Source organism: Megalops cyprinoides, chromosome 23 (genome assembly GCF_013368585.1).
Source record: "Megalops cyprinoides isolate fMegCyp1 chromosome 23, fMegCyp1.pri, whole genome shotgun sequence".
NCBI lineage: Eukaryota > Metazoa > Chordata > Actinopteri > Elopiformes > Megalopidae > Megalops > Megalops cyprinoides.
Window position 1 is genome coordinate 5,106,539 of NC_050605.1, and position 26,278 is coordinate 5,132,816.

Sequence of the window (26,278 nt, forward strand, 5' to 3'; positions counted from 1 at the left end):
CGAATGAGAAGCTGCAGGTGTGAAAGCTTCCGTCCGTCACGTGATCCAGAGGGGAGGCACTCCGCCTTCCTTGGAGGAGAAGAGAGACGGTTCTCTCACCGGGAGCGTATCTGTTAATACCCCTCTGCCTGTAATGTGTGTATGCGCGCGTGCGTGTGTAAAGAACATTAGTACGGCGCTAATGGATGCACATCTCATTGCCTATTTCAATCGCCTTTTGTTCCTCGCCCCGCTACATTAGTCCCGTATGGAATAATTTTGGGGGGGAGGGGGGAGGGAAGAGAAAGAGTGTGTGTGTGTGTTTGTGTGTGTGTGTGGTTGGGGGGGGGGTAAACCTTCTGAATAAAGCTCTGTTTGCTTTTGATCCGATAGAACAGCTAAGCAGTTGCCAGAGGCGTTGTGTTTGGGAAGATGCTCCCGTAGAGGCGCCCCTGCCTCCTGTTCTCGCAGTGTAACGGCACGGAGATCCCCGGGGACCCAGAAACAATTAGAAGGCGTAAAATCACCCTTTCGGGGGGGGGGGGGGTGAAAGGCGGCAGGGGCGGGACAGGAGGATGGGGCGGGGCAGAGGGCGGGGGCGGGTGCTTGTGTTTACCCACTGTGTTTATGGGCCCATCTGTTCAGAACACACCAGGGCAGTAATCACAGTAATTACTTAAAGAGTTACTCATTCAGCACCTCCCTCTCTATACACCGCTCACCTTAGTCAGCTGATCGTCCTTGCAGATAATCCTTGTCAGGTATATAGCGTAATGCTTTGGTTTAGCAAAGAGCAACATTATACTGTGGGGTAACCCTTCAGACATTTGGTTTATTCAAATGTGGAATTATGTGGCTAGGCTAGCATAGTACACTTGAACTCAACTGACCAAATCATTTAGAAGCCCCTAATTTTCTCTTTCTGCCAGTTAGGTAATGCTGTCCTCCATAGGGCAGCTGTGACAGTCTGTCAGATTGAAACGCACCGCCGGACAGGTTGTTTTCGTCAGAGCGACCTGATGATTGGATATGATTGGAAGTGTAATTCATCAGACGCCGCGATGATCGGGCGCGATTGGAAACTCGGCTCGTCAGAAAGGGCCCGGTGATCGGACGTGATTGGAAATGACAGGCCGCTTAATTCTGCGGGGGGCCCCTCCGCGCCCCCGGGCCCCGGGGGGGGGGGCGAGTCGACCGTCTCTGTCACGGCTTTCAGACGCCTCTGAGCCGCAGAGCGAGGGGTGCTACGGAGGGGCGAGTCTCAGCCCGGAGGAACGGAACAAATGAAAAAGTCAATCACCGGGTTTTATTTCCATTTAAATTACATCGTTTGATGTGGCTAACACTGTCGCAGAAGGGTTTACATGAGGAAGTGTTGCACGTGCATATTTATGGTTCCGATGGCATATTTAACACGCTGAGAGCTCTTGTAAATGCGTGCCCCCAGCATCTCTTGATGGTCCTTTATCCAGAAGAGTTTGTTCTTGCGTGGCCCTAACACAGAACGTGCCCGCCCCCTCCATCTTTGGGAGAATGCGCGGTTTTGCTGCAATGGTCATTGCCAAGGCCTACGGTTGCATGCGGTTTCTGTGGACGTGACCAAGGGATGTAGTTGCATGTGCTCCCTTTTCTGTGGTTGTCTGGAAGGCCTGCTGTCACACTCAGTCCTGTGGCTGTGGCCGTCTCCACGGCACGTGGCCGCGTGTGGTCCCGTTTCCGTGGCTGTCTTTAAAGCCTGCGGTTACACGCGGTCCTATTGCTGCGGTCACGGCCAAAGGCACGCGGTCGTGTTGGTGTGGTTTTGTTATAGGCCCGCGGTCGCTCACGATCCCATTGACATTGATGAATTGGCGCTGGACTCCGGCCTACTCATGCAGGACGTAGGTTTACACCCTTTGAGAGATGAAAGGGGGGTTGGAAGGCTGGCCGCTCGAACCCGCGGCCCGGCAGAGGGAGACGGGCCGGCAGCTGTCGCGCACCCTTCCGCCCCCATGCCGCGCTCTGGGCGACGGGACGGAACGGGCGAGGCGATGGGCGAGGCCGCGGGGTTAAACGCCCCTGTGCCTCGGTCCTGATGGAGCGCGGCAGGATTAATTGGGAAACCCCTGACCCGTTGCAGAGGTGAGGCTGAGCCCCTCTCGCCCCGTTCACCCCATCTGCAGGGGCTCCTGCTGGGACATTTATCTTACTCCCCCCCCCAGACACACCGAGGGGGAGGCCCGGGGGAGGGGAGGGGTGAGGGACGCAAACACCGCCCCTGTGAGTGTAGCAGGAACACCCCTGTCCAGTAAATAACACACACATTTCATAGGACTCCCACTGAAGTGGAGGAGGAACACTTGTGGAAACAGCATCTGTGTGTTTGACTTTCTCCATAATTCATATTGCATTATGCTTCTGCTCTGGGAGCAGGGAAGTGGTGCTGCTCTCATTAGAAACCAAGTTGGTGCTTCTTAATTTGCCGAGATGGAGCTGGGGTGCTCTTCCCGGGATTCTGGCACCTGGACCGCATCCAGACCGCGGGGTGAACACTCTTGAGCGCAACCGCAGGAAGTGATATTTACGTTCTCTGCAGGACAGAAGGGTGCGGATTCTCACCGAGATAAAGCAAGAGTCCTCCCACAAGTCCTTCTCACGCTCACAGAACGTGACTGGCATCACCGCAGAGCACGTTTTCGCTCGGTCACTCTCGGGATGATAAACAAACATTTTATTTGTAAAGGATCCAGCAGGATTCTAAACCAGGATGAAGAAACAGCACCTCTGTAAAATTGGTAATAAACAATCATTTCAGACAGTCGATTGCGCATTTCCGAGACCCAGACTGAGCTTGTGCCAAATTCCAGCTTGTGAATCCTTTGGCTTACCCTTCTACCGGTGCAGTAAGCCCTGCCGTGGCTTCTTTCCCCATGAGTAAGTTTACAGTAGAGTCGGCCAGCCAGGCGGTGGAGAGAAGTTTCCGTGACCCCCCCGGGGGGGCCTCTTCACTTTGTGACATCAGAGCCAGACAGGAGAATCGCGTGTCTGGCAGTGTGAGTGGGCCCGAGCTATTTCTCTGTCTCTCCTGCTCTCTCGGCTCACAGCTTGATTACTTTTTAATGATTTCTGGTGGGAAGACAAGTGGCCGTGTTAAATGAGTGGAATTAGGCAGGGGTGTGGAGTGGAGGTTTTGTTATCGGGGGTAATGGACCCCAGGGCAACACTCTTAACCCCCGCTGCTATGACCAGATTGTGTCAGGTCCCGGCGGGGGCCCCGGTTCCCGCGGGGGGCGGAGAGAGGCTTCACAAAAATATCAAGTGGGGTGACGGGACGCAGGCACTGGGTCCGACGGACAGCCCACGTGGGAAAAAGGAGGGGGGTTGACAGCACAAAATCGAAGAACGGGAAGAAGACGGGAAGTCCAGTCGCATTTGTCTTTTAAAGTGCGGTCAGCTAATGAGAAGTGTCAGTGGATGTGCTAAAGCCTCCTCACCTCCATCACAATCCACTGTGGATTGAGCACGCTGTCCCATGAGCTCATAGTCCGGTTGTGTTAGTGATGTGGTAGAATATTTAAAGAATCAAATCAGGGTTGCCATTGCCGTTGCTGGATTCTGGCTCATCCCTACCAAAACATATGGCACACACACCACACCTTCCATCTGTCCGAGCCATGTGACGCATTCTGACAGAATCCTGTCGCTCCGCCAAAAGGTTCTGGGTTGGCCCCTTTGCCTTGACAGTCACGATCGTTCTCTGTTTCCGCTCTGTTTCCGGGGGTGCTTGTTTATCTGAGAGAAGGAGCATTCCACTGTTCTGCGAACCCCCCCCCACCCCCACCCCGCCCCCGCTTTGTATCGACCGCCCTCTATCTTCTGTCTCTCATTGCCAGCGAACTCCGAGGGATGTTTCCAGTGGGCTGGCGGCACGGGTATTGGGAAGGGACCGTGCAAGTCGATGAGCGCAGACGTCTGGGGCCGTAGATAGAGGCGGACGGAGGGGGGGGAGGAGGGGTTACAGAGGGAGAGAGAGAGAGGGATGGAGCCGGGGGCGCGGGGTGATGTCATCGTCTGTCTCTTTCATCTGCTCCTCTGTCGGCTGTGGGGCCAAGGTCACCGCTGTGGCTCGGATGCACTTTTCAGATGGGGCAATGACAGAGATCGCCTCCTGAACTCTTTCAGAATGGAACTCTCCCCAATGCAAAACTGGAATCCTTTGAATCAACATGTCTTGGTGCTTTTGAATGCCTGTAGTTTAAAATCTCTGTGTGCTGAGAAAAGTCGGTGCTCTAAACTTTGTGGAGTCCTTCTGTGTCCTGTAGAATTCCTGCACCTTTAGAATGTTGATGCTTTAGAATCTCAGTCCTGTAGAATTTCCCAGTGTTTTATAATCTCTCAGTGCTCTCAGTGCTGTAGAATGTCAGTCAAGTAGAATCTCTCAGTGCTGTAGAATCTCTTGTTGCTGTGGAATCTCTCAGTGCTGTAGAATTACAGTCCCATAGAATGTCACTGCTTTAGAATTTCACTGCAGTAGAATCTCAGTGCAGTAGTATCTGTCGGTGCTGTAGAATCTCAGTGCTATATAGTCTCAGTGCAGTAGTATCTGTCGGTGCTGTAGAATCTCAGTGCTATATAGTCTCAGTGCAGTAGTATCTGTCGGTGCTGTAGAATCTCAGTGCTGTAGTATCTGTCGGTGCTGTAGAATTTCAGTGCTGTAGAATCTGTGCAGTAATATCTGTCGGTGCTGTAGAATCTCAGTGCTATATAATCTCGGTGCTGTAGGATCTCAGTGCAGTAGTACCTCTCAGTGCTGTAGGATCTCAGTGCAGTAGTACCTCTCAGTGCTGTAGGATCTCAGTGCAGTAGTACCTCTCAGTGCTGTAGGATCTCGGTGCAGTAGTTCCTCTCGGTGCTGTAGGATCTCAGTGCAGTAGTACCTCTCAGTGCTGTAGGATCTCAGTGCAGTAGTACCTCTCAGTGCTGTAGGATCTCAGTGCAGTAGTACCTCTCGGTGCTGTAGGATCTCGGTGCAGTAGTACCTCTCAGTGCTGTAGGATCTCAGTGCTGTATAATCTCGGTGCTGTAGGATCTCAGTGCAGTAGTACCTCTCAGTGCTGTAGGATCTCAGTGCAGTAGTACCTCTCAGTGCTGTAGGATCTCAGTGCAGTAGTACCTCTCGGTGCTGTAGGATCTAGGTGCAGTAGTACCTCTCAGTGCTGTAGGATCTCAGTGCTATATAATCTCGGTGCTGTAGGATCTCAGTGCAGTAGTACCTCTCAGTGCTGTAGGATCTCAGTGCAGTAGTACCTCAGTGCTGTAGGATCTCAGTGCAGTAGTACCTCTCGGTGCTGTAGGATCTCAGTGCAGTAGTACCTCTCAGTGCTGTAGGATCTCAGTGCTATATAATCTCGGTGCTGTAGGATCTCAGTGCAGTAGTTCCTCTCGGTGCTGTAGGATCTCGGTGCAGTAGTACCTCTCAGTGCTGTAGGATCTCAGTGCTATATAATCTCGGTGCTGTAGAATCTCAGTGCTATATAGTCTCAGTGCAGTAGTATCTGTCGGTGCTGTAGAATTTCAGTGCAGTAGTATCTGTCGGTGCTGTAGAATCTGTGCAGTAATATCTGTCGGTGCTGTAGAATCTCAGTGCTATATAATCTCAGTGCTGTAGTATCTGTCGGTGCTGTAGAATCTCAGTGCAGTAGTATCTGTCGATGCTGTAGAATCTCAGTGCTATATAATCTCGGTGCTGTAGGATCTCAGTGCAGTAGGATCTCGGTGCTGTAGGATCTCAGTGCAGTAGTTCCTCTCAGTGCTGTAGGATCTCAGTGCAGTAGGATCTCGGTGCTGTAGGATCTCAGTGCAGTAGTACCTCTCGGTGCTGTAGGATCTCAGTGCAGTAGTACCTCTCGGTGCTGTAGGATCTCAGTGCTGTAGGATCTCAGTGCAGTAGTACCTCTCGGTGCTGTAGGATCTCAGTGCAGTAGTACCTCTCAGTGCTGTAGGATCTCGGTGCAGTAGGATCTCGGTGCTGTAGGATCTCGGTGCAGTAGTACCTCTCAGTGCTGTAGGATCTCAGTGCAGTAGTACCTCTCAGTGCAGTAGGATCTCAGTGCAGTAGTACCTCTCAGTGCTGTAGGATCTCAGTGCAGTAGTACCTCTCAGTGCTGTAGGATCTCGGTGCAGTAGTACCTCTCAGTGCTGTAGGATCTCGGTGCAGTAGACTCTCCGCTCTGCAGCAGAGAGAGGAACAGACTGTTCCCTTCAGCTCTACCCATGTCCCTGTCACTCCTCCCGCTCTGGGCCCTGATTACACCTGGCAGGTACACACGTCTCCCCTGCCTCCCGCTGCCAGGCTCCAGAGACAGCTGTCACTCAGGACGGGAGGCGCAGAACAGCACTCTCCCGGGCGCTCGGCGGCTCAGCGGGGGAATATCAATCCGCGGCAGAGAGGGGGAAAAACATCGCGGCTCTGTTTTGGTGTCCGATGATATTATTGACCCATCACCAACGATTACTGAACCCTGCAGTGCGGATGTCTGTCTGTCGGTGCGGCTGCCTACCTGGCTGTCTGTCTGTCTGCCCCAGCCTCTTCTGCCCTGATACGCATGCTCTGGTGTGGGCCACTGCTGCCCCCTGCTGAATTCAGTCTGTCACTGCAGCTGGTGTCTCACAGCTGACCTCCTGTTTGAGGGACTCAGTAATACAATGCAGATCGGGGAAGAACACTACACTGTGTAAGAGATGACCTCTCTACCCAGCGAACCCAGGGTTCCTGTACAGCGTCCTCTGTCCCTGCTCCTGATGTGAGGAAACGACGCGCTAAGGTATTCAGCCAGAGACAGGCTGCACTGGGTAAGGTTCTGCACTGATGCAGCCTAACCCTCAACCCAGACTGATCCAGGGTCAGTGTTCAGGGGGCCCCGTAAGAGGTTTATTCACCTCTGGCTGTACCGGGGTTTTGTTCAGGGCTCCCCGTTCCAAGCAGCCTCATTCAGAGAGGGATCAGCGCTCCCGTCGCTGCGCTGCGTGTCCCGGTTCGTCTGCGCGGAGCCGCGGCTTCGATCCGACGCCGGCGTGGACAATCGCATCACGCCGAGTCGCTGGCGGGAGCCGCCTCACAACGAGCGTGAGTCACCCTGGCTGAACGAGCCGGGAGGATAGGGACTCGGAGAGAGACGCAGCCGCCCCCATTCCCCCCGAGCCCGCCCGTGACACGGCTGTGTCGTTTACCAGCACTTGCATGGAGCAATAGGACAAAAGCACAGTCCCTACCAGCACAATCATACTGATTGGCCACCCAGCTTGTTAATATTCACTAGCACTGGAGCAGGTTTATCAGCATTGTTTGCGTTTGTTTGATTTTTTTTTGTCTCTCACTCTCTCGCGTTCTCTCTCTCTTTCTGTGTGTGTGTGTGTGTGTGTGTGTGTGTGTGTGTGTGTGTGTGTGTGTTTGTGTGTGGGTGGGTGGGTTATGTGTCAGTGTGAAAGTGTGTACTAATGCTTGTGTGATTCCACATGTATATGTGTGTGTGTGTCTGTATCTGTGTCTTTGTGTGTCTGTTGGTGTGTGTGTGTCTGTATGTGTCTTTGTGTGTCTGTTGGTGTGTGTGTTGGTGTGTGTGTCTGTCTGTATCTGTGTCTCTGTGTATGTGTGTGTGTGTGTGTCTGTCTGTCTGTCTGTATCTGTGTCCTTGTGTATGTGTGTCTGTGTCTGTCTTTGTGTGAGTGTATATGAGTATGTGTGTGTCTGTATCTGTGTCTTTGTGTGTGTGTGTGTGTGTGTCTCTCTGTGTCTGTCTTTGTGTGAGTGTGTGTGAGCATGTGTGTGTCTGTACCTGTGTCTATGCACGCATGCTGTATGTTAACCCCTGAGTCTCTCCTCTGTGTTGCTGTTGCAGAGCACGGTAGTTGTGGAGAAGTCCATCCAGGACCTGATGACCCTGATGCAGGACCTCAGCTCCTACTCCAACCAGTTCCTCGAGATGGTGTGTGACAAACTGAAAGAGTACAAGGAGATCTGCAACACCGCCTACAGGTAACACCACACCACTACACCTAGTGTAGTGCCTCACTAGTCATTACCTTGAAAATAATGACACGTAATATAATCACCTTTGATAAAATTACAGTAAGTTACAATATATTGCTTGGTATATTACGGTATACCAGCATAATGTTCTTTGATTAATGTACTTGCTCTCCCCAGTTGAAAAATAGAAGCGTCTCCTTCTACAGTTGTGATTTTGAGTACCGTGCTCTCTGTTAGCCCAGAGATTCCCCTGAGTTAATCATGCTGTGTGCTTGCCTGACACAAAGAGAGCCACGGAGACAGAGCTAGAGACTGACAGGAGCTTCTGTGCTCTCTGCACGTCTTCCTTCTGCCTGGGCCCCAGAGAACCCGGGGCTCTGTCTCGACCTCTGACCCCTCCAGCAGGAGCTGCAGACGGGGGCCCGGCGCTCAGGCGCACCTCCCCTGTCACCTGACCAGGTGTTCTCCCCTCGCTGGCCCTCCCAAGGGGATTCTGGGGACAGGGAGCCCCAGCTGCCGTTTGCTATGGGCGCGCACGTGTGTGTGTGTGTGTGTGCGTGTGCGTGCGTGCATATGTGTGTGTGTGTGTGCGCGTGTGTGTGTCAGTGGGGTAGGGTCTGTTCATGAGCAGGAAGTGCCAACCCATGGATTTCTTTATATACCTCCACAATATGTTAAAGCCTTCTTTTTCCCACTCCAAGTTGTTGTTATACTTTGTCCTCTAATGTCTCATTTAATCTATCACTAACACAGTCTATATGCTAATGTCTCATTTACCCTGTCTCTACAATCAATTTACACCCACCTTAGACCATCATACTCTTCCAAACAAGTAAATACCACTATAGCAGTTTGTTGTCTTACAGCTGAAACTTCCTGCGGTACAGCAAGGATTCTTTAAGCAGGAATAATGCTGTATGATCACAAGAGTCAATAAACTACAGCCGGCTTTAACTCTGAAGATATTCCAGCTGTCATGTAAAAATGGTCTTTTGGCTCTTAATTCAAGAACTAGCTTCTTTTGAGCAAGCCCTCTTTTTTATTTCACCTCTGAGTTGGTGGTTTATATACCTCTTTTGTGACAGAGTGCTGTCACTACGGTTGAGTATGCGCTCCGACTGCCATACCAACAAGCCTGGCTCTTTGGCGTCGCAGTCAAAGTCGCATGTTTGGTACCCTGTGAACCCGGGTTCGAGGCCGGATGGGGTGACTGCTCTCGCCCTTCGCTACATCTTTCCATACAGAGATGGCATCCAGCTTAACTGTGCGCGTGACTGTCTTTGCCTCTGTGCGTCTGCAGGGGAATCGTCCAATCAGAGGAGAAGCTGACTATCAGCGCGTCCTGGTCCAAGGATGAGGACATCAGCCGCCTGCTGCAGTCCCTGCCCAACTGGGCCAGCATGGCCACGCCCAGGGGCATGAGGCAGAAGAGGGAGGACGAAGAGGACTTCACCAGGTACCCCGCTTTCCTGCCCCCCCCCGGAAGCCCATGATCCATGAACGCGCTGCCATCTGGTGGCGGACACAGAGCGCTGACCCATACATCTGAGGGTTGTGGGGTTTGAATAGTTATCAGGACAAAGCCTTCGTGCCTATGTGTTCTACATTACAAATAGAAAGAATTAGGCCATGTAAATGGGCGAGAGAGTGTGTGAGATTGAATGTTGTAAAGCATGCCTTGTATAAGAGTATCTGTTCTGCATTTGAGTGACACGCGGGGAAGATTGAGGTGAGCCATCGGCGTCTGAGAGGAGAGGAGGCAGTGCGGAGCAGCGTTGAAGGGCACTGAACTCATCAGCAAACAAGAGGGTCCTCAGTTTGAATCCCGCTGTTATTGAAACCCCTGAGTTTAAGGTTTATCCATCTCTGGAGCCACTCAGGTGTCTGTATATACTGCTGGAAAATGTACTGTAAATGTGTTAAAAAAAATGCCTCTGAACATTAAGCTTCCAGTAGGCATAAAACAAGTTGCTGATATTTAAATATAAAGCCCTGTTAAGCAGTAAACATTTTTTAGAAAAATGCTACTTAAGGTGCCAGTCAAAGTGAAACCTTGCTTCCCACTGCTTACAGGGTCATTTTCAACATTTGTTTTACGTTTAGAAGGAGAGATGTTTATGCAGAAACCGAAGTTGTATGCATAATGTAATGCGTTTCACTCAGCGAAAGGCATTCCGGCGAAAGTTTCTGTTTGATTTGCATTTCAGTACAAACAGAAGTTTGTTGATTTTATGTTTACTTTGGCTTTTATGTCTTTCAGTTAATGTTGCACAGCTGTTAAGTATATAATCATTGGTAAATAAGTATTTTGCTGGTAAAAGCAATTTTTACGTTGGCCACTAAAATGGCATTTTATGTAAACCAACAATGTTTAAGCCTTTATCTTTTATACGTTGTATTTACCAGCCACTCTTTTACATTTACCATCAGTTTAATATTTCATCACATATTATCAGTTTAATATTTACTTGTATTTTTTTTTTTTCTTTGAATCTTTGCTGGCAGTTTTGCCAGTACAGTGCTTGTAAAATCCTGTCAGCCTGGCAGGTCCCTGAGTGTAAAGTAATGCGGTGGCACAGGAGTGGTGAGCACGGGAGGCCATCTGTGTGAGGGCGTCTCTGGGTTTGACGTGATGTAACGCGTCCCGCACGCCACCTGTCCCACGGGCCTGTCCCGCTGTCCTCTCAGGTGCTCCTGCCCCGGCCGAACCGCGAGCACCCGCGGGTCTCCTCATTATCGCCCTCCACGGCTCAAGGTCGTCCATCATTCTAACAGCTCCAGCAGACGGGAGAGGACGGGGCTCGGAAATAATCGATATTTCTGAATAAATATGAATCTGCGCGTGAAGACATGACCCACCCACCCCCACAAGCCCCCCCCCCCCCCCCCCCCACCCCGTTACTTATCATGTGAGACCGCTGGGTGGCTGGCAGGCCCCCTATGAATGCGCAGTCACACAATCCATGTGACTGTAGGTTAGCACACAGGCAACCTCATGGTCATCCCTCTCGGCCACCACTTTTCCACAGTTACCAGCACAGCTCTCTCAGTGGCAGCAGACCTCAGAACAGATGCTGTCAGAAGTTCTTTTGTTGTCGGTTGTTGTTGCACAGGAAGCAGCTGATTGGTGTAGGGCCCCATCAGTTGTGAGAGTCCTGTTTTAGTCTGAATTGCAGCACATTCGATAGGAGGAAGTGCACTATGCAGGCCTGCTCTCCTGGAACCTCCTTTCACCTTTTCTCACAGAGAGATTACCAGACTCTTTTCTTAAATAAGACAGGGGTACAAAAAAATACCCTCACTGGCCTGTCGGATAAACCCGTCAGAAAGAAAAAGGGGGAAAACTGTGGTTATTGAAATTGCTTTTAGAACGTGCTGCCTTCGAGGGGAATGTTGCCCCAGCCTGAAATTGTAAAGTAAATAAATGAACTGGAGTGTGGGGGAGGAGAGCCCATTAAACCAACGGCGCTACAGCCAGGGAACGATAAAGGAAGTCGGCTATTAAAGCTCTCTCCCCGCTCTCCCGTCGGCGCGCCGAGATTACGCCCCGCGCGACGTTAGCGGATGAGATTTGGCATTGCATTAGGAAGATCTCAATTCGGTCCATGTTTGCTTTTTCCCCCCTGGATCCATTTTTTTTCCCCTCCTCCTATATCCTGCCTTGGCTTTTTCAAACCGAGAGCCTGTTAGCATTAAACGGCAGCAGAGTGGCCCTTCATACAGATTGAAGGCCTTCCATCATGACATGCAGCAGACCAGCTTCTCAGCTTCCCAAGGCTGTGTTCTGGTGCTGTTAGGATAGTGCTCTTGTACTCCCAGGAGGATTGGCACACAAAAGGCTGAAATGTCCCACCGCCCGGCTGCCCCTTCTCCCTGCTCTCCACAGCTCGGCGAGGGTGTCCTGGTGGTGTGCTCTGCAAGCCTGAACCCAGGCTCAATACTAATCAGGTTTCCCCCCCTCCTCAGTACGGGAGCGGTGTCACTGCTGGAAGAGTTATGGCCCTTCATTAACGGGGCTCCCGTCTCGCTGATGGGCTTAAATGAAGCGCTTTCCTAATTGAGTCCGGTGTCTGAGAGGGTGATTGAAACGGGGGCATTGGGGAAGGAGGACGGTGGGGATGGGGGGGAAGCAGTCCTGTTCGGCAGCCCCAAGGCCCGGGGTTCGATTTAAAGACGGATCGTGCTCACATGACTGTGCAGGCGTCTGCTCGGTTATATTTTATTCATCCCCAACTCTTCAGCGGCAGTGTCAGGGCTGGTCCGGAGTGCCGTCGACCCGAGGGGGGAGATTGATAGATCCGGGGGTTTGATGGGAATCGGGGTTGACGAATCTGGGAAGCGCTGGAGTGCGTAATTGATGAAGCTCGTTCGGCGGAGCCGGGTGGCGGTCTGCTCTCGCTCGGAGAGACTCTGAGCGACTCGTATGGCCTGCAGTGGATTTTTTCCACATTTATCCAGTGCTGGATCAGCTGCAGTAGTGCTCCTTTGACACAGGGACAGAGACATGTTCAGTGCTGTGAGCCCCCCCCCCCCACCACCGGCCTCTGATAAGACAGTAGCTCTAGGGTGGAGTGAGAGGAGTCTTAGTGAAGCCTTGCAGAGGGTCAAATATACACCCCCCCACCCCAATCCCAGCTGCCCCCTGACAACCCTCTCCTTCATATTTATGCCTTGCTTGGTGGATAATGGGAGCTAATTCCCCTCATCCCCAGCCCTGTGATGGCTGAGTGAGCAGAGTTCAGGGAGAGGGAGGGCTGGGGAGGGTGTGAGGTGGGGGGACAGAGGGGGTGAGGCCGGGCGGCTTCATTGAAATGCGAGGCGGTGTCGGTGCGGACTCTTGGCCGCTGTCCAGCCCCTTGGCCCTGGCGTGAGGCTTGGTCAGCGATCCTCTGTTCAGGGGAGCGTGTCATTGTTAGTACAGTCCCCCTTTTACCGAGTCCTAATATCACCCTCACACATTCCACAACACTCCCGTGTGTCTCCACGCACATTCCGGAACATTCCTGTCCCCTCACACATCTCCAGCTGACTTATTCCTGAGACCAAACCCCCCGTCTCCCCCCCAGCCATGACTATTTGTGTTCTGCTGGATGAGCTTTATCTGACAAATGATGTCAGTGACCAGAGAAGAAACTGCATTCATGTAGCCATTGCTGTGTTTTTCTGTGTTCTTTGAATTTCACTGTGATTTCTCATTTGTTTTATAAACTGTAAGTTAGAACATGTTCCCCTGATCTACACACATTATAAATTAAATGAGCTGATCCAGCAGAATCTCCGTAGATAGCTAGGTGGAGCTTTCTGACTTAGAGATCTGCTAGTTACTTAGAGCTACAGTTCTCTGCTACACAATTGCCTTGTTTAGTAAGGAGCTATCACTATAGGGTAATTGCTTTTTCCGGTCCTGGTTAGCTGGCAGAGTTGGTAACTAGCTAAGTGCTACCAGCAGAAGATGTTGTGGGGATCCGATTTTTTGTGTCCTTTTTTGATGATTCATTGCATTAGTTTATCATACTACCTATCATATCTAGCTAGACCTCCCACTGGAAAAAAGTTTTTAATGCTGTTTTTTTGCATTTGGTGTTACTACCTTTAAATGAATAATTACATGCTGCTACATGAGAAATACTATTTTCAAATGTTTTTCTATAAAAAATGTTTTGCAGCTTCTTTCTGAAGTTTTATTCAAGTTGTCACACTCCCTAAGGAAGCAACACTCCATGCAGGCTGTTTCAGACAGTCTCTCCTCCTTTCACCAGCTTCTCCTCCACACTACTTCTTGCCCTCTCTCCATCCAGGGCTGCTTTTGCCAAGGAGTCGGAGGTGCTGACGGGTAACCTAGGAGACAAGCTGATCCCACAGAATGAGATCCTGCGTGATGTCAGTGACCTGAAAGCCCTGGCCAACCTGCAGGAGAGCATGGAGTGGCTGGCAGGGAGACTGAAGGGCTTCTTCTCCAACCTCCCGCAGGCCCAGAGTGAGTACACTGCACCTGGGTATATACAGAATCAACACTACACCCAGGTATATACAGAATCAACACTACACCCGGGTATATACAGAATCAACACTACACCCAGGTATATACAGAATCAACACTGCACCCGGGTATATACAGAATCAACACTACACCCAGGTATATACAGAATCAACACTACACCCGGGTGTGTACAGAATCAACACTACACCCGGGTATATCCAGAATCAACACTACACCCGGGTATATACAGAATCAACACTGCACCCGGGTATATACAGAATCAACACTACACCCGGGTATATACAGAATCAACACTACACCCAGGTATATACAGAATCAACACTACACCCGGGTGTGTACAGAATCAACACTACACCTGGGTATATATACACACAGGGCCAACGCTACACCTTGGTATATATACACAGTGCCAACCCTACACCTGGGTATATATACACACAGGGCCAATGCTACACCTTGGTATATATACACAGTGCCAACCCTACGTCTGGGTATATATACACAGGGCCAGTGCTACACCTGGGTATATATACACAGGGCCAGTGCTACACCTGGGTATATATACACAGGGCCAGCACTACACCTGGGTATATACACTCAGAGAGGACACTATACAGGACCAACAACTTGTAGTACACCCACATATATACACACACAAAGCCAGCACTATTCCTAGGCGTATACTTAAAGGTTGTGCTGCACCCAGATATTTACACAAAGAAAGGGCTAAACCTGGGAATCTATGTACAAAGGGAGCACTAACCCGGGGTACGTATGCACGGAGAGTACTGCACCTACGTAGAACTGCACTCTTGTGTACACATGCCAGGCTGATACCATGCTAGGTTATAAACACAAAGCCATTACTGCAACCAGATATGAACACACAAAGCGTGTACTACATCTTGGTATGTATGCGCACACAGCCAATAATGAACTTGAGTATATGCACAGAAATTGAGTGCTGTACCTCAGTATACACACACCAGAATCCAATGTTCTGTAAAGGTAAGTACAAAGTAGTGCACTTATTGTGAATGCTGTCTCCTGGTATAGACAAGCAAAGTAATACACCTGGGTGTGCACACCTGCACACACAGCCACAGAGTAAGTACACCATCCTGGTACATACAGATAGATCTGCGTCAGATGTGTCACAGTATTCTCTCTCCCGTCAATCGGTCAAACTTCTTCCATTTCTCCCGCAAACCCTGTGAAGGTTGCTTCGTTTTTTTCTTTCCTCCTCAAAACGGTAAATTACCTTTTTTTTATTATTTTCTTTGAAAACTCCATATTGCTCTTATAGCAGATAAAAATTCAATAAGTGCGGAGTTGCGAACGTGGCATAATTATCATTAATTTTGCGGAGTGGCATTAATGGAGTGTTTTATCGTGGCGGGGCAGCCTCCATACTGTTCATTATTTAGTGTTTGCAGAGCTGATGGGAACACTCTGGCCGGAAGCCCTTATCTCTCCCTTCTTCGCCCCCCAAATTGGATTTTATATTACAGAGCCAGTCAGGTATGAACAAGTCATTTTCCCCTTTCTTGTCTTCCAGACGAACACGCGTTCCTCCCAGTGTAATATTGGGCAGATTAAGGGTGCTCATTCCGCCGGCTGATCTGTAGAGTGGCGCTCGGCGGAAAACTTTTCCCCCTACGCCGTCCCCGAGGCAGACGAGACAGTGATTTCTCCTTTTTTTATAAATTCTGTTTTTTTTGTTTTTTAAAATATGCGGAGAATGTAAAGGCGTCTGAAAGGGGCTGGTGTTATGATTTGTTTTTTATGCTGTTCTTGGGTGGATGCGAAGACTTTGTGCTTGTACATGTAATATGCCACAAGCCCCATGGAGCTTGTGATGACATCATTTTTTTTCCCAGCATGCTTATATGTGGAGCTATATGCACCGTTTGTAATTCGTATGTAAAGTGTGACGTGAAAACAAAAGGGATCTTGTGTTGCTACAGAAATCTGCATTTTAGAATAAATTGATACGACAGGGCCTCTTGTTTAGAAGAATAATAATGTAATTATTTTCCATTATTGCTCGGGTCGAGGAGCTTTGCTGCCGCTCCGGAGCAAACATTCGCAGCACGGTGGATAAGATTAGCATGATAAATAAAAGCTGGCCCCTGTTTGGGCTTGCTGCTGTTGAATCTTAATTTAATCTTAATTTGATTCAACAGTTGTGTGCGTGTGCATGCGTGATTAAAACAAGTCACCGTTTGAAGTCACCGTGGTTGTGTGGTGTTTTTTTTTTTTTTTGGGTTATCCGTTCCCCGTGAAGGCAGTGGACGTTTGGGTCTTATCGCCCATCTGGGCGGTCCTCTGGATACATAATCCCCACTGACAATATTTGCTTTTGTTTGATTTTGCCTTTATTGCAGGACCATGCTGTGGGATGGTTAATACTGCAGCCTGCGGCACGTATGTGTGTGTGCGTGTGTGCGTGTGTGTGTGTGTGTACATTTGTACTTTATGCATGTGCTTGTCAGTGTGCATGACCGCGTCTTTGTATGTGGGTGTGGGCATATGTGCACCTCTTTCTGTGCACTTGCCTGTGTGTGTGTGTGTGTGTGTGTGTGTGTGTGTGTGTGTGTGTGTGTGTGTGTGTGTGGAGCTATGTGGGGCTACACATATTTGTGTGTTTTTATGTGTACTGTTGAATGTGTCTGTATGAATATGAGATCTCTCCTTTGCAGTGATAGGTAACATGGTCGTAATTTATGTGTTTTAAGTAAGTTAATGTGTGCAAGTAATTTATATCTAAAACTTTCCAAGCAGGGAATGCTTTCTACTGAATTACTTGCACATTTTAATTTTCTCCCCAGTCCCAGGGAGAAAAAAAAAACTCAAATCCGTGTCCCCTGTACCCAAACCTACATCCCCAACTCCCTACTGAAATATTTCTGTTTATCAGACCTGCTTTTCAAAGTAGTTGTCCATTGGGTTTAAGAAGCACACGTAGCCATAGGTTTACTTTGGTGTGGTTCATATGAATCCCACTGAAGGATCTTTACTCTTCCTTTTTCCTTTTTTTTCCTGGAGAACAAAAGCAGTATTTCAAGTATTATCCGGCTTTGCTCGGAGGGAGGAAAGTTTGACTGGAGTTTTTACCTTGACCTGTGTTACGGGCCTACTCCCTCCAGTGGTGCAGCGCGGCATTAGCATAAGCTGTGTGATCCCCCTCTCGCTATCTCTCTCTCTCTCTCTCCCTCTCTCTCTCTTGCTCAGTCCATGGAGCCGAGAGCGAGGCTGAACTCACCAAGCCCCCCTCTCACACCCACACACCCACACCCCCACCCTTTCTGTCTGTCTGTCCTGAGGGCCAAGAGAAGCCAAGCAAAGCCAAACCCAGAGATGCCTCTCTCTCTCTCTCTCTCTCTCTCTGTCTCAGACAAGCACAGGTCGTAGGTCACGGCCAAGCAGAGCTCTGTTCTCCCCATGCAAATGTCATCCCTCTCCGCAAGTGGAATAATTAGCAGTTTCAGGCAGGACCATGCATTATTCATGCCTCCACCGAGTCCTCCAGGAAGTGGCTCCTCTCTCCTCCGGCCGTAGATGTGCTGTCTGCTGCGGGCCCAGCACTTTTCCTCTGTTTTCTATTTTTTTCTGAACATACTCTTTTTTTTTTTTTACCTGAGGAGCAAAGCAGTTAAACTCTTGTGCTTTGGTTGCGCTATTGTGTAGTTTAGGCTTAAAAAAATACCCCACACTTTTTTAACTTTTTATTTGTTTCTCTCTCTCACTCTTGTCTTTATTTCTGTCTTATTTCTCTTTCTGTCTGGTTTCACTTGGAGCGGAGTGATTAAACTGTTTATCACATCGGAGCGCAGCAGCGATCTGCCACGGCTTCCTCTGTTTCTGTGGGCCGCGTTCGCCGCTCTCATCTCCCACAGATGGGAAGGAACAGAAGGTTCGGGGAGATAGGGTTGGAAGATAATTGGACAGGCTCCACAAAAAAAAAATGAAAGATGGAAGGAGAGAAAGAGAGAGAGAGAGAGAGACGGGGGGGAAAAAAAGCAAGCTGTCAGTCAGGAGGAATGTGCATTCGGACGCAGGCCGTCTGTTCGGCAGTAAATTAGCGGCCCCATGCAGTGCCGTCTTGATCGCATCATCAAAGTGAGACACAGGCTTGGAGGCGATCTGTGGGAGGAGTGGGCTGCTGCCACCCTGTGCCCTCTGTGCCCCTCGTGTGGGTCCTGCCTGGCCGCAGCGGGGGGGGGCGGGGGTTGACATGGGCCGTTGGCTGGGGGCCGGGGCCTGGGGGGGGGGAGCCACCTGGGGGTGTTGGTGCTGTGAGGTTGATCCAAGGGCTGCTGTAGGAAGCATCATTACACAAACATATCAACAAACACAAACTAGCAAATTCGCCTCGTTTCGTAACCATGGACACACACACACACAGGTGACTCCCCACACACACACACACACACACACACACACACACACGCACTCACACACACACACATACATACATATATAATGCAGTTGCCCTTCTGAAAGGAACATCCGGTTGATGGGAACATCATTATTCCACAACCACAATCCATACAAAAATTGGTGGCAGTTTTTGTGCATTTGACTGTTTATGCATTGTTTTGTTTTGTGCATTTGACACTCACACTCTTGCGCTGTGCACGCTCACCATCCACTGGAAGCAGGGAGTTAATCATCTGTGGTACTCGATTCTATTTGGCATTGCTTAAACAGCTCATTTGGATTGGTCTTTTTCCAGTTTTTTTTTTTAAATCTCTTCGTTTGTTTTGCCGGTTAATGAAAGCGTGTGGGAAGATTTCAGTGTGTAACGCTCACAGAAAAGCGCAAAGCAAACTGAGACTGGAGATGCGCGTCTCATCTACCGAGCACGGCATTGCCCCAACACTTATCTGCTACAGAAACACTTCGTTTAGGGTTTGTCAGGTCTGTGGGAGTGATTAAAACTGTTTTTTTTCCCAACGAGTGAAAAGTCTTGTGTCTTGCGGTGGGATTTTAATTGCTTAGTCGAGCTCTCTGCTCTTTAATTGCATGCGCTTTCGGTAGGGGGTGGGGGGAGGGGGGGATGAATTTTGCCATGGTAAGAGGCCTTGGTGGTGTCCACGGTGGTCAGTTTTGGACATGCATGTCGGCATCCAACCCTCGTATAACCTTGGTAGACCTTGTTCACCGAGCAAGTGTCCTTTTCAGAGAAGAGCTAGCGGAGCTCTTCCAAAACCCGAAAATTGATTTTTAACCTTGAGAAAGGTCACTTGTTCGACCCCCAGAACCTCCTCAGAGAGGCAGCCTTCCTTTTTGTAGGCCCACCCAGCCCTTTCAAAGCAAGAGAGGCAAATGCTCAGGTTTTTCAGAGAGGCGCAGAAAATGCTTCTCTCTCTCTCTCTCTCTCTCTCTCTCTCTCTCTCTCTCTCTCTCTCTCTCTCTCTCTCTCTCTCTCTCTCTCTCTCTCTCTCTCTCTCTCTCTCTCTCTCTCTCTCTCTCTCTCTCCCTCCCTCTCTCTCTCTCTCTCTCTCTCTCTCTCTCTCTCTCTCTCTCTCGCTCGCTCGCTCTTCTGTCTCTCCCTGCCTGTGTGTGTGTGTGTTAGAAGGTTGTACTCCACGTGAAATCCAGCCTGGGGACTTGCAGAATTGCAGGTGCTCAGAGACCAAATCTGACAGATCTGTTAATGGCATTACAGTTTGTGGCAGCCATGCTCTCAAAGTGAGTGAAATCATTTAAATCCACACCTGAGTGATTTTGTTTTTTTGTTTTTTTGTTGTTGTTGTTGAAGGCAACAAGGGATTTTATATCTCTCTCCCTCCCCCCCTTCTCTCTCTCTCTCTATTATCTTCCCACCTTTACATGCACAGTCATTGTACATTACCCACATACAGATTATTGGGGCACAATCAACTGTTCATTTTGTATATGTGGGTGTGGATATAGGTGGCACGTGTGGAATATCATTATAAATCTGCTGTAGCGAAGGGCGAGAGCAGTCACCCCACTCGGCCTCGAACCCAGGTGTACGGGGTGCCAAACCTGCAGCTTGACCGCCAACGTCAAAGAGCCAGGCTCGTTGGTATGGCAGTCAGAGCGTATACTCAATTGTAGTGACAGCATTCTGTCACAACTGCATTGATAAAATCATATATTTCAACTGGTGAACTTTAATCTGCGTTCACATTACCAGATCTCCAGAGCACTTCTGTTCCATGAAAATATAATTAAGGGACATTTTTCAGTAAATTGCGTTGCATCAGTGGCAGTGTTTAAGTTAACTTTATGCTGAGTTACTTTATTTTGTAGACTGGACTTTGATAGTTGAATTGACAGTCAGTTTAAAGTTAATATCATAACCAAACAGGTACAAAATTGGATGGAATTGGTTCATTTATAGGTAGATTTATAGGTTATAAGAATAGGTTCATCATACATGGTACAATGTTGGCATTATTACTTGATGGTGGTTTTATAAAATGTTTAATCTGAACTGTACTTCTGAGTGGGTGGCCTTGGTATTATTTAAACTACCTCCTGGCAAAGGTCAAATTCTGTTCCTTTATAGGTGCTGTTTGTCTGACACAAAGGCAAAGCTGCGTTGTCTCATGTGGACTGAGAACCAATCCCCTACTGGGCTTGGGTCCAGAACCCCAAGTGGCTCTGTTCCGTCATCTGGACCAGATGCTGGTGCTGGCATTTCAGGGTCATACTCTCTTCTCCGCAGCACTTTTTGAAGGACGTGTCCTCTTGTCTTCTTCCCCCATAGCAACCCCCCCCCCCCCCAGAGACAGTTAATTAACCATTGAGTGTATACAATTGGGCCGCGGAATGAAAAAGCAATTGAATGTTTCTATCTCCCATCATCAGTCCTGACAGTGTGACAGCCCCCCCCCCCGTCATCACTGTTTACTGAGATGATGGGAGCCGCCACCCTGCTGGCTTATCGCTGAGCGGTGCATTAATGAGCGCCCAGGACAGGAGTCTTCACCCTTGTGTCCATGTGCAGTCTTCTCCATTGTGCTAAAGCTCAGGGAGACCACTATGTTGAAGACAGTTTTTACCACCATTTCAAAGCACAGAGTCTTTACCACCATGCCGAAGCTCTGAAAGCCTTTGGTACTGTTCCTTTGTCTTCATGATCACCTTGACTGTCGTTAACATACATGCAGTGCTCCCAGCAGCAGGGATTCTGTGTTTATTCGCAGTATAAATACAAAATTTACTTCTCATTATGTGTTTGTTCACGCACCTAAATGAGGCTTCCTGTACCTCTAAACACAGGAACTTCAACTCCCAGAATTCCAGAGCTTTGTTAACTTGTAGAAGTCCAGATCCAGCTCCTTGGGCCTCATTCCTGTCCTCTTTGAAACCGGGTTGGCAGTGACGAGACCCGGACCCACTCTGTGCCCACCCTCTCTTCCCACCTCGTCATGACAGGAAGTCCCTCCCTGCGCCACGGCCCCGCCCTGATTCATATCCCTTGGAAACTGTCGTTTGGCGAATGCTCTTTCTGTCTGCCTCTATTGACTGCATGGACTTGTGGGAGTGATGGCTCCCGTGCATCTAGCCCCCCACCCCTCGTGTTTTTCTCATTACAGTCATTGATTCACAAGTCTCAGCCTTCCCAAAGACAGGCAGCCCTGTTATGGATTGAGCGGAACACAGAGTCCCAAATGACCACTTCAGCAGATAGGGTGGGCACAGGAGGGTGCCAAAGCATTCTGGGAATGGAGGAGGAGACAAAATGGGCTGGCCAGTCAGCAGCTATAAATATATTCTGACCAGTAGTGTCTGTGAGTGTGTGTGAGGACATTTGCACAGTAGTGACTCTTCACTGGTCTCACAATTCGATTCAATTACGATTCAAAGGGTAGCGATTCGATTACAAAATGACTCTCGATGCACCACGATACATCTTGTCCTCCATGTTTTTTTTTTTTTAATTAATACAAGAATACAGGCTCTCAAATTTGAACTGTTTTTACTTTTCAACTTTTTAACAGCTGTTTTAACAGTCATCTTTTTCAAGTGAGATTACCATAAGGTATATGTAAACAGTAACACAAAACATTTTGTTTTTAGAGCATTATAAATACATAGTAAAAAATAATGGTTTTACATAGAAAATAAAATTCTTTTACAGCTCTAGCAGCTACATACTTGGAGTTTGCTAAGTTTAGCTTCAAGTGGAAGCAGGTGATGTGATTTCTCATATTTGTTGTATTGCCGAAGTATTTAATCTTGACGCGGCAGGTCTTACACACAACATATGTTTTGTCAAGCTCGTTTTTGCCTATATTTTCATAAAAACCGAAATGTGCCCTCCGCCATGTTTCCAGTCACAGCAGACACAAGTGATAAACATAGTATCTGGGAAGGGGGGGGACTTTTTAGTTACTTAGCCGACATTTTTTTTTTTTACAATAAAAACAGTACGCTGGCATGTATGTTATTTAACTCTTTCGCACGTAACTTGTTTTTTATGCTGTGTAGCCTGCGTGTTATGTTACGTGGTTCGTTATTTTTCATTAGCGTTATTAAGCTTCTTATAGTTTTCAGTTAGCATTTGCTATATTTTTTAACGTTAAATCGCTGTTTCCTTAAAGCTAAAATTAACTAGAATTTTTCCAATCTTGTGTTCTAATCATACCGGTTTTAGCATACGCGCTATACGGCTAATCACACTGGTGATTTTTAAAAATCGATTATTTTCTTTTTCTGCATTGATGCAGAATCTTTCACTTTCGATGCATCATAAAAATGATTATTTTCCCCAGGTCTAGTAGCCAGTATCTATATGTGTAAGTATCTGTACTGATGTTCTGCTTAGCTTAGGTGGGCTTTTGAGGTGAGGTTGGATACATGTAATAACCATTTCCTGTGTGTGCGTGTGCGTGTGTGCCTCTGTGTGTGTAACCCGTACCCTAACGTGTGTGTGCACCTGTGCAGGTGTGTCGCCAGGCACGGACGCCCAGGTGACCAGTGAGAACACTCGCAGCCGGGAGCAGATCCTGCAGACTCTGAACGACCTGTCCCGGGCCTTCCAGGACATCGCCGATCGCTGCCTGCTGGTGCTCCACCTGGAGGTCAGGTACGCACTGAGACCCCGAGACCGACCCTCAGCAAGGCCCCTCGAAGACAGGCCAGCTGGGTCTGCACCAACATGCAGCGCTACAGAGAAACTGTAGCAAAGATTCGAAAGCAACAGATTCACTTCGTGAACCGTACCCAATCCAAGTGAGCTACGGTTTCCTTGGAGCAAGTGACATGGTCTCCTTTGGCCAAAGATGTGACAGGCACATGTCCACAGAATTAACCAGCAGATGAAGTGCTTCTGCCTGTGTCATTGGTTGTTCGATTTCTCTAGAAAATATGCATGTGGTGATGAGGTTGCATAATTGTTACCTGACATGCCGTGGAATGCCTGGGTTTGCCTAGCATTGGTCATTGTCATGCTGTATGACTGGACCATCCATTATCCTTTACCTACTCAAACATCTGAAATGACTTCTATGAATAAGACAGAAAAATTAGAGAAATGAATGGGGGAGGGGGTGCTAATTTTATAACAATTTCTCAGGCTTGCACTACATTCCTCCTGTGACTTCCGTTTGCCTCTCTCTCTCTCTCTCTCTCTACCTCTTTCTCTCTGCCCCCCCCCCCTCTCTCTACTTACCCCTCTCTCTCTCTCTCTCTCTCTCTCTCTCTCTCTCTCTCTCTCTCTCTCTCTACCTCTTTCTCTCTGTCCCCCTCTCTCTCTACCTACCTCTCTCTCTCTACCTACCTCTCTTTCTCTCTCTCTCTCTCTCTCTCTCTCTCTCTCTACCTCTTTCTCTCTGTCCCTCTCTCTCTCTCTATACCTACCTCTCTCTACCTATCTCTCTCTTTCTCTCTCTCTCTCTCTCTCTCTCTCTCTCTCTCTCTCCATCTCTCTGTCTCAGTTCCGATTGTACGGCCGTCTCTGTAAATGTGCTGCAGTCAAATCGAGAGACCGTCCCCTTCATCGTATTTCAGGCAGAGGATGCAGTTCAGAGCAATTTAAAGGACTCGGTCCAAACGGACATCTGTAGACTGCATAATGCTGGCCTGCAGCCAGCCTGCTGTTTGTCTCTTCAGCACCCCCCCCCTACCTTTCTTCACAAAAGCGGGAGGCGCAGTTCCGACTTTCGGATGAAAGGTCACTCTTATCTCAGCGGGGTGAAACTTCGCTCCTCACCAAGCAATCAAAGCGACAGGGGGACAGTGGTGCTGGAGCGGCCCGGGGCAAATCCGAAAAAATAGGAGCTTACCTGTAAAGACATCCAAAAAGGACAAGCGTGCGATAGCGGCTCAGGGATGGCAAGAGGCCTATTGGGAATTTGTCTCGCTTACCTTGACAACGATTTTTTTGCGTTCCGTATAATTTAAGAGGGAAGATGAGATTAGACTGTTTGTCTGACCTGAGCGTTCTTCCTCTCGTGGGAGTGACTCGCGAAGTGTGAAAGCAGCGACCCTGAGACGATAGCGGTCGGGGGTTAGCTGGGCTGACCATGCGGTCTCATCCCCGTCTGCCAGGGTGCAGGTGAGAACGCACCTCACGGCTATCCCCCAGGTCTCTCTCTCTTAGAGGGGTCCCCCCAAAAAAAGCACACGCTTGTTCAGAAACAGGTCATCGTGGTGATCTGGCAGAAGGGGTAAGGGGCACAGTAGAAGGGCTCTGAGGGATTTCCAGACCCCGCCTCCGCCCCCCTGGCCCCTGCCCCAGTTCCAGTCCGGACCATATGCCCGAAAACAAAAAGCGGACATGCGGACGTTCCCAGGAGAGGGTCGGGGGGGGGGGGGGGGTGGAGGTGTACAGTAAATCAGCTCTGACCTATAAACCCAAGCCTGATGGTGTCTCTCCCCATTACCTCACGATGAGAGCGGCGATTCCCGCCTGTTTGTGCTCTCTCTTCTCCATTCGGCCCATTGTTGGGAGATATTGTTTTGTTGGCGTGATTATCGTTTGTTATTGGGGGGGGTGGGTTTGGAAGCGGGGGGGGGGGGGGGGGGGCTCCATTTTGCTATGCGCTATTGACTTTTCCCATCAAGCAAATTTCCCTTGACGGTGCTCTGAGGTATATTAAACCCTCAGAAAATGGGAGAGGATGGGGCTTTTATGACGTGGGGGGGGGGTTCCGCTCGTCCGTTTTAATGCCTGCGAGGCAAAGCGGGTTTTATGTGCTTTTGATGAAAGTATAACTGGGGGCATACATCACAGAGCCATCTCTTCAGCTCCCAGCATGCTCTGCGTTTTCATACCACACATGGTCGGACCTGGTTGACGGCGGGGTGAGAATGGGGAACACTAGTCGTTTTTAATCCAGGGGCTTCTGTCTCTGGCTCTGTTCTCCCTGCTATCCCATAATGCACTCCTTTCCACACATCACACATTCATCAATCATGTCGTTCTCACTCTGCAGTGTCCACCAATAGAAAGAGGTGCTTTCATATGCGGTCTGAACATCCTCTGTGTACAGAACACAGACAATGTAAACAATTTAAATACATTGACTCAGATTATTATTAGCTCAGATTATTATTAATCATAAGGTCTCATACAAAAACCATGTTGGTCAGGATCAAAGCAATATCCATATGTAGAGTAGGGTCACAGATATTGTATATTTTCACTAGAGGGTCACCTCTTGCATTCTTTCTGTGTGGTGTACTTCGTCATGTAGGAGGTTCAGGTTGGTAATAGCGGGTGTTGGTATCAGGTGTTGTCAGAATTGCTGTGCTAGCTATGGATGTTCTATTTTAGGCAGTGCCTCTGTGAGAATATTCAGAAGCCAGAAGATCAGAACATGTACAGCTTTAACAATATGAGAGACACAAGTTTGAACGTGAAGCACACAGAGCTGACTGTCTGGCCAGTGTATAAAATATCTTTCGTAGCGTAGCTCTATGGCTACAGTCAGAGCTGTTGCCATTTAAGAATGTCGAATAGAGAGTATGCTAGGTGTTGTACAGATCAGTCAGAATGTTGTCTATCATTCTGTATCCATGGGCTTTGTCTTCCTCTTTCCCAGGGTGCATTGCTTCCACTATCTCATCCCTCTGGCCAAGCAAGGGAACTATGCCATTGTGGCAAATGTGGAGAGCATGGATTACGACCCCCTGGTGGTGAAACTGAACAAGGACATCAGTGCCATTGAGGAGGTGATGGGGGCAGCCCTACAGCAGCACAAGTTCCAGTACATATTTGAAGGTAGATGGGCCCCTCTGTGTATGTGTGTGTGTGTCTGTGTGTCTGTGTGTGGGTGACTGGACTCTGTACCTGTATGTCTGTG

The 26,278-nt window shown here is 49.0% G+C and overlaps 1 protein-coding gene across 1 annotated transcript in view; it reads left to right on the forward strand.

The window, feature by feature from the left end:
• Window positions 1–26,278, forward strand: part of exoc4 (exocyst complex component 4) — a 132,630-nt gene that overhangs the window by 95,816 nt on the left and 10,536 nt on the right. The window contains exons 12-16 of the mRNA XM_036518366.1: window positions 7,857–7,993; window positions 9,288–9,443; window positions 13,786–13,964; window positions 22,917–23,058; window positions 26,018–26,196. Of these exons, the coding sequence (XP_036374259.1) occupies window positions 7,857–7,993; window positions 9,288–9,443; window positions 13,786–13,964; window positions 22,917–23,058; window positions 26,018–26,196 (793 nt within the window). The remainder of the gene's footprint in view (window positions 1–7,856; window positions 7,994–9,287; window positions 9,444–13,785; window positions 13,965–22,916; window positions 23,059–26,017; window positions 26,197–26,278) is intronic.